Source organism: Adiantum capillus-veneris, chromosome 4, assembly GCF_014529385.1.
Source record: "Adiantum capillus-veneris isolate H3 chromosome 4, ASM1452938v2, whole genome shotgun sequence".
Lineage (NCBI taxonomy): Eukaryota > Viridiplantae > Streptophyta > Polypodiopsida > Polypodiales > Pteridaceae > Adiantum > Adiantum capillus-veneris.
Window position 1 is genome coordinate 39,914,840 of NC_140934.1, and position 13,071 is coordinate 39,927,910.

Sequence of the window (13,071 nt, forward strand, 5' to 3'; positions counted from 1 at the left end):
TATATGTATGTGTGTGTGTGTGTGTGTGTGTGTGTGTGTGTGTGTGAGAGAGATATATATACACATACACATATAGAGATATACATGTGTGTGTGTGTGTGTATATAAATACACACACACACATATATACACATACATATGTAGATACATATAGACATACTACATATACATATGTGTGTGTGTGTGTGCGCGCGCGTGCACGCGTGTGTATGTATGTCTATATACATATACATACATGTGTGTGTGAGTGTGTGTGCGTGCGTGCGCTCTCGCGCACACACATATTATAGATATGTATATGGTTTTTCTAATCACCAACCTATCCATAAGCATCTTGAAAAGAGAGATGGCCAGCGACAACCCTAAATAGCGCGTGGACTTTGCATCCCTTTGCATAATGAACATTACCAATCGCGATTAGCAACACGTAAGAGTTGGTTGTTTTGAGGAGGTTGAATGCATAAAATGGAGGTGAGAAGTGTCTCTCTCGGTCATATAAAACCACACGTATATAAAAGCGACATAGCTTTTGATGAAAAAGAGAAAGGGGAGGAGAGAGAGACATGTGGCATATCTAAAGTACAGTGAACATGTGAAAGAACGTGGGCAAGCCAGAGGCCGATGCTGCCTCCAGCAATGGCAGGCTTGTAAGGTGCGCCCCATTGCGCTTCTCGATAGCTTTGTAATTGTGTGTGTAATTGTGTGTGTGTGTGTGTGAGAGAGAGAGAGAGAGAGAGACGCCTTCTCTTTTGGGCTGCCAGCAGAACACGCTAACATGTAGGGAAGAAGCTTGCAAAGGCAACAATCGCGACCTTCTAACAACTTTTAATTGTTTTCAATCCGTGTCTGCAGAAATGGAAACTTGCTTCACTGTTTGCCTACATTGAAGCCATATATAATGCATTAGCCCACACCATAGCCCATTGTCAGATTACAGAAAGAGAGCACATCCGCCCCCACGATCTAAGGCTGCTTTCTTGGGCATCGTCGCATGAGCACTATGCTTAGCACAGCAGAGACCTTCCATCTCATCAACAGTTTGGATCATAGTGATGATCGTGGCCGCATTTCGTTCGGCAATCATGTTGAGGACTCCATCATGAGCTATGAATGCAACCCCCTTGATCAGAGCTACAAGCTTCTACTCCAAGGAGGTACACAAACTTGCATCATGCATGAATAAGTTTCACATTTTGAAAGCTTTACATGCTCTTTATTGATGAATGTGTGTTTTGATGTCTTGCAGGTGACTGCCATGTCTTGAGTTGGAGAGCTCCAAGAACCCAAAGTAACAAGAAAAGAAAGCATGGTTATAGAGGTATCCGCCGCAGGCCTTGGGGCAAGTATGCAGCAGAAATCCGTGACCCCGCCAAGGGGGGCCGCGTCTGGCTTGGAACTTTCCACACTCCCGAAGAAGCGGCACGCGCCTACGATGCTGCTGCCACTCGCATCAAAGGCCACAAAGCCAAGCTCAACTTCAACAGCGAGCTGCCATGTACATCCTTTCATCCTCATCATGATTTGCATTCTGTAACCTTCAGGGAAGAGAATAAGGGTGCTGAATTTCTATGCACACCTACTCCTTACACTGAAAGCAAGGCATCTGGGCCTGCCTTTTGTCATGATGTTAATAGCAAAGAGAGAGATGTGGGTGAGTGTATGCAAGTGGGTAGACAGGAATCGGAGGGAAAGGTGCAAGATGCGACGCAAAATGCAGATACATATAACAAGGATTTGAAACAAAAGTGGGATCAAGAGCTGGCAATTTCTGGCACAGATGCGATGAACATGGAAGAGAGGATGAAACTGAGTTTGATGATAATGGATGTACCTCTTTTGATTGACCCATCCGAACCTTTCGTCGAATTCGTCGAAAGCCTAACAGGACTTGCCAGTTTGAGCAAGGAAAGGTTAGAGCACCAAATATTTACTTGTATATTTAGTACTAGCTCCTTCATTGTGGACCATAATTTAGAGGGGCAAGACATTCATGAGAATGATGCTAATTGTAGTCCTCAACTTGGCATCCCTTTCCCTCTAGCTCCCGAAGCACATGATTACCTGAGTTCACCTTTGTGGAATTTTGAGGGCCAATAGGGATTTTGAAGAAGCAAAAGAGTAACTTGTAACATGACAATTTGTGGACTTGAGTCCCTCAATCCCACATGAATGGCATCACATTGGCCATCAACTCTCTCTCTCTCTCTCTCTCTCTCTCTCTCACACACACACACACACATGTACTATCCAAAGAGATCTTTGAGGTCTTTTGGGATAGTTTCCTACGACGTTAAAATCCTCTCTCTCTCTCTCTCTCTCTCTCTCTCTCTCTCTCACACACACACACACACACACACACACACGTACTAGGAAAATGAAAGTGCCACCAAGCGAGAGCATCCTTGGCGAACGAACCCACATGCTGAATTGCCAATGAAGATATCCAATATATATGATTGTGCACTCTCAACAGAGAACCAACGCCTCAGCATCCCTACATTCCCAAAATTGTCAACCATTTCTGACGAAACACAACCCGCCAATCTGGGCTTTACCAAAACTCTATCCCGCGGATGCATTTTATACCGCTTGTAGCTGAACACTAAAGCAAGAAAGTAGAGACGATATCCGACATGCTACTAGGCATAACAAAAAAAAAATGTGTTTGCATGTTTCCAACTTTCCCTTATTTTGTTTGCACGTGCTATCTTACATAATTCTTAGTGCATGCCCCGGGCTTTTCCCGTAAGGAGTTACCCTTTTCCACCATCCCTGCCTCTAGAAAGGGGGTTGATTTTCAAGCGAGCTTTCGAGAGAGTTTTTTTGGTGTTGACGTCAAAAACTTGATTTAAGTGAAAATGCTTCTTTACAACACAGAGGAAGGAGCTTTCAACAGCAGATAGCTTATTTTGTCTCTTTTATAGTTTGTGTGATCTTAGATCTTATTTTGTCTCTTTTATAGTTTGTGTGATCTTAGATCTGACACAGTAATCAATTTTGGTTGCAAAATCTCTCTCTCTCTCTCTCTCTCTCTCTCTCTCTCTCTCTCTCTCGCTTTTCCTTTTATCACGTAGAACAATTCTCTCCACAATTCGACACCATTACGAACGAAATAAAGCAAATACAAGTCTAGTACATGTATGTCAAGGAATTTCTTGATTTTTTCAAAAAAAAATACAATGCAAAGGAATTACAAAGAGGGCCAAGACATTCTTGGGGTACAACAAATAGATTTCACTCTTTGATTAAGTGGTACGATAACAATTGAACACTTGAAACAGATTCTCATTTTTTATCTTGCTTTGATGGATAAACATGTTATGATTCATGTCCAAGCCAAAGTAAAGAAGGAAGATAAAGTAAATATGCTTGCAGGCCATGTACGGTTTGCTTTGTGCCACTCGTTTTGCAAAGTCTCCACATGTACAGATTGGGATGCTTTTGCGATATGTACTTCGTACATTTCACCTCAAACTTATGAACTACTTGTTTCCACCATAAATTTTCATGCAGATTTGGCTTCACAACATATGGTGTACAATTTGAGCTTCCATGGTAACTGTTAAGTCAATTCTCTTGGAGGCTTAAATTGAAACACATGGCCGATAATGCACATTGTTTGCTTCCTTAACTGCAACCTTCTTTGTTGTGAACCCTCCAGACTCAAATTCTGAATCTCAAATGTAGTCAAATTTGTTCCCTATTCCACCGGCAATAGGGAACTCTAGTCACCTTCTTTGTTGTGAACCCTCCAGACTCAAATTCTGAATCTCAAATGTAGTCAAATTTGGTGTACAATTTGAGCTTCCATGGTAACTGTTAAGTCAATTCTCTTGGAGGCTTAAATTGAAACACATGGCCGATAATGCACATTGTTTGCTTCCTTAACTGCAACCTTCTTTGTTGTGAACCCTCCAGACTCAAATTCTGAATCTCAAATGTAGTCAAATTTGTTCCCTAGGCACTCTAGTCGGGCACTGAGTGATTGTGTTACAAATTTATGTGGGATCCACACTATCATTGCAAAACCACATGAATTGAGCCTTTGAACCCTTACCATGCGCAATATATGTCCCACTTTTCCAATATCTGATACCCCAAAAGGAGGGTACAACAGCGCTATGTTTTTTTTTGCATTTTTCAGCTCTGAATCCTAACCACCCTTAGCGCTGAACTCTATTGTTCTTTGGTATACGAAGAATTGCCCACATTCTCTTGTGGATGTCGGTCTCCTCCACCACAAGTCCACCGTCTTCTTCATTGCCTTCTTGAGTGGCCACCTTACCAGCTGCTTGGGTAGCTCCTCAATTACGTGGAATGTTTTTTGTCAGAAACTCAGGTCGATGTGAAAAATTTTCTTCCTCATATCTCACATGCCCCGTCTGTTTCCCCTTTCTAGTTATTACTGGGTAATATTATCTCCTTCTACCGATGGTTGCTGAAAGAGAGGTGTACCTTTGAGTTGATCCTCAATTTCTCTTTCTAGTTACTGTAATATTATCTCCTTCTACCAATGGTTGTTGAAAGACAGGTGTACCTTTGATTTGTGTTAGGAAGCGAGCTAGGGAGGGTGCCACCGAGGAGCCATGGTGGCTGTGAAGCAGCTCTGCAGAGATGACGAGCAAAAAAGAAGAACGAGAGAGAGAGAGAGAGAGAGAGAGAGAGAGAGAGAGAGAGAGAGAGAGAGAGAATTCGACACTACAATACAAAAATAATGCTATTGTTAATTTCTTTTGTTACTTACAATATATAGCCAAATGTGTATCATGCAAACTCAATTGAACTGGTGGCCTACAACTGCATGCATTATGAGAGTGTTCCCACAGGCTAAGACGCCAGACAAAGGGCTTGAATCCCCAACAACCCCCCCCTCAAGCCCAAACCATTGACAATGGACTCAATACAGACAAACCATGGCGAGTCCAATCACCTAAAACCATGAGTAGAAGTCCCCTCCTTGACTATAGCATAGGTGTGTGTGTGTACTTCCCTCAAACAACCATCAATGTGAGACATACCAGAACTCGACCAAACAACAAAAGGGTGGTCTTACCATTTTATTTTTATGGCAGTATCTATAACCCATACAAAAGTCTGGCATGACAATAAGTGACAATAGATAAAATCATAACATACATATGACAACATGACAAAACATGACTTTTAGCTAGGACAATTAAACTAAAAAGCAGTTGAAGAATACTGCCAAAAAATTAATCGAGTTGAAAGAAACCAATCCGAACTTGCTTTTGCTATTTTTGGCTCACCGCCTTGAATCATGGAATGCTTAATAGAACCATTGTAGAATCCAATTTGACTATATGTGACAAACTGATCCACAATGTTCAAGGATCCTTTAATTGTATCCGATTGACATCCGTTACATAAGTTCCCTTTCACAGTAGCACATACTAGAAGTTGCATGGGTACCACCTCGACTGTCGGCTCACTAAACTCCTTGATTGTTGATGCCATATTTGTATTTCTGGAAGAGCGTATGTGGCTTCGTCTTCGTCTGCTTGTAGTACTTGCAGCCGAAAAGAGGGTCATTTTTATCTGTTGAAAACTATCAGCACCGTCGTCAAGCCTTGCACTTGCAACTCGAAGCATTTTTTGAGGCTCGTATGAATGACCTCTTGGATTAGTTAAATTAGGTTGGCCACTAATTCAAAATAGTGTGAACACAAGGGGGGGGGGGGGGGGGGGGGGGGGGGGGGAATGAGCTCTCTGTGTCTGTGGCAGCGAATACAGACGCTATGAGAAGTGCCACCGAAACTCCCAAGAATCAGCAGCGTTTCTGTAGAGAAGACTCCTATCCTTCGATTGCGTTCCGAAATGCATAGAGAAGAACCAACCTCGCCAACTCAAGTGCTTGTCACCTACGCTATGAACAGCATTGTGAGAGGCTAGCCCAAGCACCCCCTTGAAGCTCTACCGCCTAAGCTCTGATACCAGGTGTTAGGAAGCAAGCTAGGGAGGGTGCCACCGAGGAGCCATGGTGGCTGTGAAGCAACATGTAGATATGATGAGCAGAAAAGAAGCACGAGAGAGAGAGAGAGAGAGAGATAATTCGACACTACAATACAAAAATAACGCTATCGTTCATCTCTTTTGTTACTTACAATATACAGCCAAATGTGTATCATGCAAACTCAACTGAACTGGTGGCCTACAACTGCATGCATTATGAGAGTGTTCCCACAGGCTAAGACACCAAACAAAGGGCTTGAATCCCCAACAATTTGATCCTCAATCTCTCTTGCAACGACGGCTGCTATGGATGCACGTCATTGCTCAGCCCGACGAGCCAACTTTTCGGCAGACGATCTAGCCCCATGATACCTCTCCTCCATAAAAGCAAGCATTTTCACTCTTTGGAGTAAAGAGATTGATAGATTAGACATGCAAGTGTCATACAAGCCCATTATTTCTTTGTTGCCCTCACCTGTCAACCAACTCGTGTGCTTTGTCTCTATCAATTTCGTTGTAGGAATAAATGGCAAATCATCTACTTCCTGCAACACATTTGTTTTTAGTGAAAATACATGCTTCATGTAATGAACCTATCCAAAAAATGGCTTGGTAATGTTTACAGTGTTTTCTCCAGCAAGGGTATTGTAAATGCACCAGTTCATCCAACACTCTATTTGCAAAAAATCATTGTCCCCGACACTTTTTTAGATGCCCACCAAGCTCGTATGTTTCTCTACAAGCTAGTTGCTTTGTCCTCACTCCTTGCAACAGTGCCACAATTCACACATACGCTTGTGCTCATCCTGGAGATTATTGTGCACATATTGATTCGTGTGAATTTGTAAGCTTTGCTCCCAATGGAACAAGCATAAGCACTCTCTTTCCTCCATAATATTGTTAGGCCCTCCATTAAACACCGTGCAAATTGCTTTCTAGTTTTCTATGGCTTAGTTAGCCATAAATTCCTTAAAATCACTTGGGTAGTGTCTGTTGTCCAAAAACACCGCATTCATCATCTCCCATAACATGATTGGTGTTTCGGTATCTTCCTCTTTCATCTCATATATAGCAATGGTTTTCATTTCTTGAATTCTACATATTTGCAAGGTTATTCAATGCCTTAAGTGAATAAAAAAAGATTCATAGCTCAAAGAATGAAAGACTTATGTAGGATCGTAAACATGTGATGTCATCATTGTCTAGCCCACAACTCTTCGCATGTGATCAATACAAACCCAGCGTCTTTGCAAGTCTCCATTCCCATCTTGTCGCATTCTATTGACTAGCTCGATATCGGATCTAGATCGTTGATCAATATTTTGAACGCGTGGCACCTTTTATTTGGATTTGCACATTGTCTTTGAAATAGAATTCCATGAAAAAAATTATATTCGCATGTGTTTTTTAGCCTAAGCAAGTGAGACTTGGCACCAATTCCAAACCTTGAAGCGGTTGCCTCTCTCATCATGTGCTTAAACCTGAAAATGAAGGCATCATTTGACCGTTAGATTGCATGAGAGCTGACCATTCTTCTAGATAAGATGCAGTTTCACTATTAATCAATGGTCGCATCTCTTCCAAAAGAGAAAGCCGCTTGTTGCTATTACATTGTTCTCTATTTTCTCAAACAGGTGCTTCCATCACCATCTACCCTGCAAGATTGAGCTGTAAATGCCTAGGACTAGTCGTAGGAGTTTCTGACACCACATGAGACATAAGCTCTCTAGTCAATTGTATTGTTGATGGCAACACCCCCTTTGCAACTTGTAGCATTTAATGGCCTAGTAACTTGTGTGTAGCAAAAAATAGCATGCACATAGTGAGACTTTCATTTAGAATAGATTCCTAATGAGTATAACAAGAGTGCTTGGGTGGAGAGAGAAACAACAAGCATAACACCTAGCTAGATAGGTATGAACAATACTTCAAAAGAGAGATAAATTAAGCTATTGACAACAACTGAGGACCAGATTTTCATGGAGCTGGTCCCCCCTCCAAAAGGCTTTGTATTATAGGTTTCCCTCATCAAGGGAGACATTTTACAATACAATTCTTTGTGTTCCTTCAATAACTAGCTAGTCCAATGAAGATGGAAGCGTCAAACACTAAGCAAACACTTATGAAACACAACATCAATTCCCTCACGGTCTCAAACCCAAGACCTCACACACCTTCGAAGATGGTGAGAGATAGTGTTGTATGAGAGTATATTGAGAGGAAGAAGGAGTAGTCTTACGAGAAAGAAGTACATCTCCTCACATAATCACTCATATGAGCATAGCATAGCTTAGTAATTAGCATGGTAGAGGAGATGAGCATGCACTGAAGCTTGGCTCTTGGTTGAATTTGCATCACAAAGCCAAGAGTTGTTGGTGTAGGCCTCCCTTCTCACAAGTTTGGAGTAGGTGATAAGCTTTCCATTAAAGCTTCAGAAGGGGAGGGAGAGTCTTCTTGCTTCACACATGAGCTAGTGTGAGTGTGTGTGGAATAATGCCTTTGCAAAATCAGCCCCCTCTCTCTCTTCGTCAACCCCCCTTCCTAAATCCTCTTACTGGCACCTCATTGGACCTCTCCAGGCTTAGCCAATAGGATTTACGAAGCATAAGTGATAGCCTTATGACATGTGTCCCCCTTTCCCCTTTTGTGAGAGCTTTAGGTAATTAATTAATGCAACTAAACTCTCATTGGACCCCTTTGACTTTTGGCCAATAGGAATCAGGCAAAAAGCCATTGGGCTACTGAATGCTCATTGGGCTACTGTCCAATAGTCTTCTAGAGAGCTTAATTCTTATCAGTTCTTTTATTAAGTGTTTTTAAATGAATTAAACTAGATTTACTCTAGACTAATTTCATTGTTCCACCTCCATGGCCATCCAATAGGATTTCAGTGCACCTTGTGGGGGCAATTGGCCTAGGGAGCTCACATGTATCCCTCATTCCCTTTGTGTAAAGGGAGCCTGTGAGTGGGGTGTGTGTGTGTGTGTGTGTGTGTGTGTGTGTGTGTGTGTGTGTGTGTGTTGTGTGTGTGTATTTCTCTCTCATCCCCTACTTACAAGGCTCGCCCCCTCCTATGTAGGAGTGTTGGTGGATACGCCGCGACAGACGTCAGCACAACGAGAACTCACCTAACAAGATTTGTCAACTAAGGACGAAGCTCGACCCGCAGGCGCGTGGAAGCAAGCATAGGGTGTCAACCTACACTCGACCGACTATTGACTACTTCCTACAGAGGTCTCTACCCAATGTCTAAGTTACAGCCTTCGAAAGTACACAGGAGGAGATTTCCTACAACGCTTCCAAGAGCCAAATACCCATAAGACGTTCTCGAAACGCTACGAAACTTGAGGGATATCCTATTAACACCAATAGACCACTATCCCTAAGGTCCGTGACCCAAAATCCTACCCAAAAACACCTGGTGCAAAATCACGTAGGATGTGTGACAGGTTTTTCCAGGTCGTCGGTTCTAAAAACGAAGGTGTCTAATGTGTAGCTCTACTCAATACGAACGCGTGGATATGTTGAAATGCGAAAACAGACACCGTAGGCTTACCGAATTACTAGAAATAGCTCGCGGTTCAATCTCGCGAAGCCGAGCCGTACATGAACAATGTAGGTGTTGGCGCGTAGCTCTCTCTGGGGGCAACACGCTGCACTTCTTCGCACTCGATTCTGACCACTAGTGTGCGCGTAGCGTCAAGATAAACTCTCACTCTCTCTCGTACACAGAATACGCTTCTCACAGACACCTCTAAAATGAACAAAGGGGGGGTTTTTTTCATTAAGGTCAAAATTTGGTATAAATACCTTCCAGATACAATATCTCATGTTCCAAAGTAAAATCCTACTCAGTATACTGGCAAAAATAATATACAAAATTGGAAACTTCTGCAAGCCCCAAGTGTTTACAAATGAAATTATAGGTTTTTTCTTAATCAGGGAATGATTACATAGGATTTCTTTCTTTTCGTATTCCGCCAGTCTCCAGTTGAGTGTGGCCGCCAGTCTTCTGCTAACACTCCCCCCTTCCTAGTTCCTGTCGGCCCCGACATGACAGTAGAGTTGCTGCTTTAGTGGAGTCTTTCGCGCATCTTCAAAACAGACTCATATCGTGCATGATGGGCAAGTAATGTAGGGCCGAATATATATGTATCGATGGTGAACAAGCCGGTGTAGAAGGCTTCTTCAAAGGCCTGGAGGTGGTATGAGGGCAAGAACATTATTCGTTGGTAGAGGGCATGTATCACCTCATGGGAAGGTTGTGCAGACATTCCATTCCATAAGCACATCTATATGTATCTTGGAAGAAGAATATGTTGTCTGTGGCTTGTCCAGGTTTAAAGACCTCAAAGACTGCCAGAAGGGTTTTACATATCTTCCTGAGCATAATGCAAGAGAGGTCGGGCGAGCCAGTGAACAATTTAATGGCGCCCGTTAGGGTTTTCACCATGTATTGCTCACTCATTCTCTCACCTGCCTTCAAGCCTGGTAGCTTTGGGTAGTTGAGCCACGTGGGGTGGCTTCTCTTCAGTAATTCATGCTCCTTCCATGTCCGCATCCTTGGTAGAGGACAAAAGCTGAGGTTGTCTGATCATTTTAGGCGCCTCTACCAAATGCACTAAATACTGAGGGTATTTAGTGAGCCATGCCTTCCTCCATCTTGGTTGGGATTCTACAATGAGTTTAACCGCTTCTGGTTTGGTCACATCTTCAATGTACAGTGGCACTGTGGGCTCCTCTTTGATCCTCTCGTTGATTGTAGCAGCCTCATATTTGAGAAGAGGGTAGGGGAGAGAGGGTTGTAGCCATTCATGTCGAACGACATTTGCATCTAATTTTTGAATGGTCATCGACTTTAATATCCTCTGCTCCCACTGCATTGCTTCTTTTGAGGTGTCCTTTATAGCTGCTTCTATGGCTTTCTGTAGATTGTCTTCTTCTTCTTGTGTCAGATCCTGGGGCTCTTGTAATGATCCCTCAGGAATGTCCTCTTTTATTATGGTGTCCATCAGATCTGACACATTCTCTATATCAATTCCTTCCGTTGCAGTTGGCCCCTGACTTTGTTGCCGTTCTTCACTTGTTTGGCCCTGAAGTTCATCCAGTTGCTTCTGTAAATTGTCTTTTGCTATCTGAGCTTGTTCTGTCACAGATACTAATAGGTCATTGAGTTCTGCATTGACCCTATCAGCTTTTCCTAGCTTCTGTTTTATCTCAACATTCTCTGTTTGTTGCAGCCTCTGTGAATTCTCTTCCAGTCTTTTCTGAAGCTTCATCACTTTTTCCTTCAAAGATTTGTTCTCATCTTCCAATCTGCTTTGTATGACCATTGATCCTTCGCCATCATCACTCTCTGCTTCTTTTCAAGCGTCTGCTCTTTATGAAGTTCTATTATTTGTTCTTCAAACACATCTCTTTCTTGGCTCGTGCTAGTTGCAGCTGAAGCTCTTGCTCTGCCCGGTGATGCTCTCAACCTCTGAATAGTTTGCTCTTTTACTTTGATTTGATCCTTGAGTTCAATTACCTCATCTTGGCTAGCTTCATATGAGAGTTCAGCCCTGTCCTTAGCCTCTTTCAAGCTCTCCACTTGCTTTGACTCTTCCGCCAACTGTAGGGTTAGCTCATCCCTTTCCTTCTCAGCTTCAGAAAGAGCATTGATGACCTTCTGGTATTCCTCTTCGGAGTTTAGCAGCTTCTGATTGCTTTCCCGGCTTTGTTTTTCTGGTTCTTGACATTTTTGTAGTGCTGCTTCTAACTTAGTTTTCATATGTGCTTGGCCATGCATCTGCTCCTGGTTTTGCTTCTGAAGTGTTTCCACTTCTGATTTCACCTTTTCTTCACTCAACAGCAACCCTTCATACTCCATTTCTTTAGCCATTGATCTGGCTCTCAATCCTTGCAGTCTTTGTATAACTTCTTCCCAGTCTTCCTCTTATGGTTGCAAATCCATGGTGTCTGTTGCATTCTCCTTCAGCTCCACCAAACGAGGGCTCAATGTGGATTTTTTTTATTTAGGTGTTGATAATTGAAATGTTGTCTGAGCTGCCTCCTCTCGGGTGTATCCAGCAGCTACCAGATCCAGGAATATTCCATAATTTTTTGCTTCAAGATCTTGCTTCTCAGCCTTTGGTTCAATTTTTGCCTTCTTCTCTTTCTCTTTGTTCTCCTCTTTCTTGGAGTCTTGTTGCCTCTCAGATTTTCTCAACTCCTTAGTTTGTCGAGGTTCAGGAGGACTAGGAGGAGGTGGTGATGGTGGAGGACTTGACTCGCGGCTTGATGGTGGGGTTGATGGCTTCTTTTTGAAGTCTTGATCAGCTTTTGTTTTCCTCTCTCTTTCTTCCCCTTCCTGCTCTTCTAGCAGCTGCCGCCTTACATCATCAACCTCTTCGTAAGTAAATGGTATGACTGGAATGTTCTGAGCCGCCGCATCTAGGATCTCAAAATTCTTTATGTAATCTTCGAAGCGATCCCTATTCGTCCTTCAAGAGGATCCAGACATTGCCTCAAGTGAGGGCTTCCATAATTCATTTAGATCTCCTTTTAGCATTCGTTCTGCTCTGAAACTCTCCATCAATCTCTCTAGCCAAGCAGCCTTCTGGGATTTGGTCTCTTTTGCTAGCATTTGAACAGTAGCTTTCTTCCCTTTCTTTGGTTGAGTAGGCTCTTCTTCCACCGTCTCTAGCTTTCTCTTCAGTTTGGTGGTTACCCTAGGAGCTGTAGGTTGCTCTTCTTCCTTGTCTTTTGTCAGCTTCAACCAGTCAATCTGTGATGGAGGAAGAGGCCACTAGCCCTTAGCATGTAGAACTTCATATATCACCTTTGTGAGCATCTCCCCTACTGCAATGTATGTAGGATTCGGGGTTCCCATTCTCACAATGTTGTACTGTAGGTACGCCGCATAATCAATCTCCCCTGGCCTGCTTGTCTTCATTGCCAATTATTTCTTTCAAGATCGAGATTAACACATAGAATACTTACGATTAGTGTTTGAACAACTACGAGCTCATTGTCTGTATGCTAAGCAAAGTAAGTGCAGTTTCTTCCAAATAGAGATACATTACCTCGATCATGTGATCTCTTATTCTGGCATCAAAATGG

The 13,071-nt window shown here is 42.8% G+C and overlaps 1 protein-coding gene across 2 annotated transcripts; it reads left to right on the forward strand.

Moving 5' to 3' along the window:
• The first annotated feature begins 530 nt into the window (after positions 1–530).
• On the forward strand, positions 531–2,187 carry LOC147459013 (uncharacterized). 2 transcript variants are annotated; one of them, XM_086509748.1, is made up of 3 exons: positions 531–652; positions 853–1,154; positions 1,247–2,187. In XM_086509748.1, exons 2-3 carry the CDS (start codon positions 992–994, stop codon positions 2,095–2,097), a joined length of 1,014 nt encoding a protein of 337 aa, XP_086365874.1. In that variant the 5' UTR covers positions 531–652; positions 853–991; the 3' UTR covers positions 2,098–2,187. The 2 variants fall into 2 exon arrangements, with proteins under 2 accessions (XP_086365874.1, XP_086365873.1); XM_086509747.1 differs by lacking the exon at positions 531–652 and having other exon boundaries at positions 671–1,154.
• Positions 2,188–13,071: the final 10,884 nt, after the last annotated feature.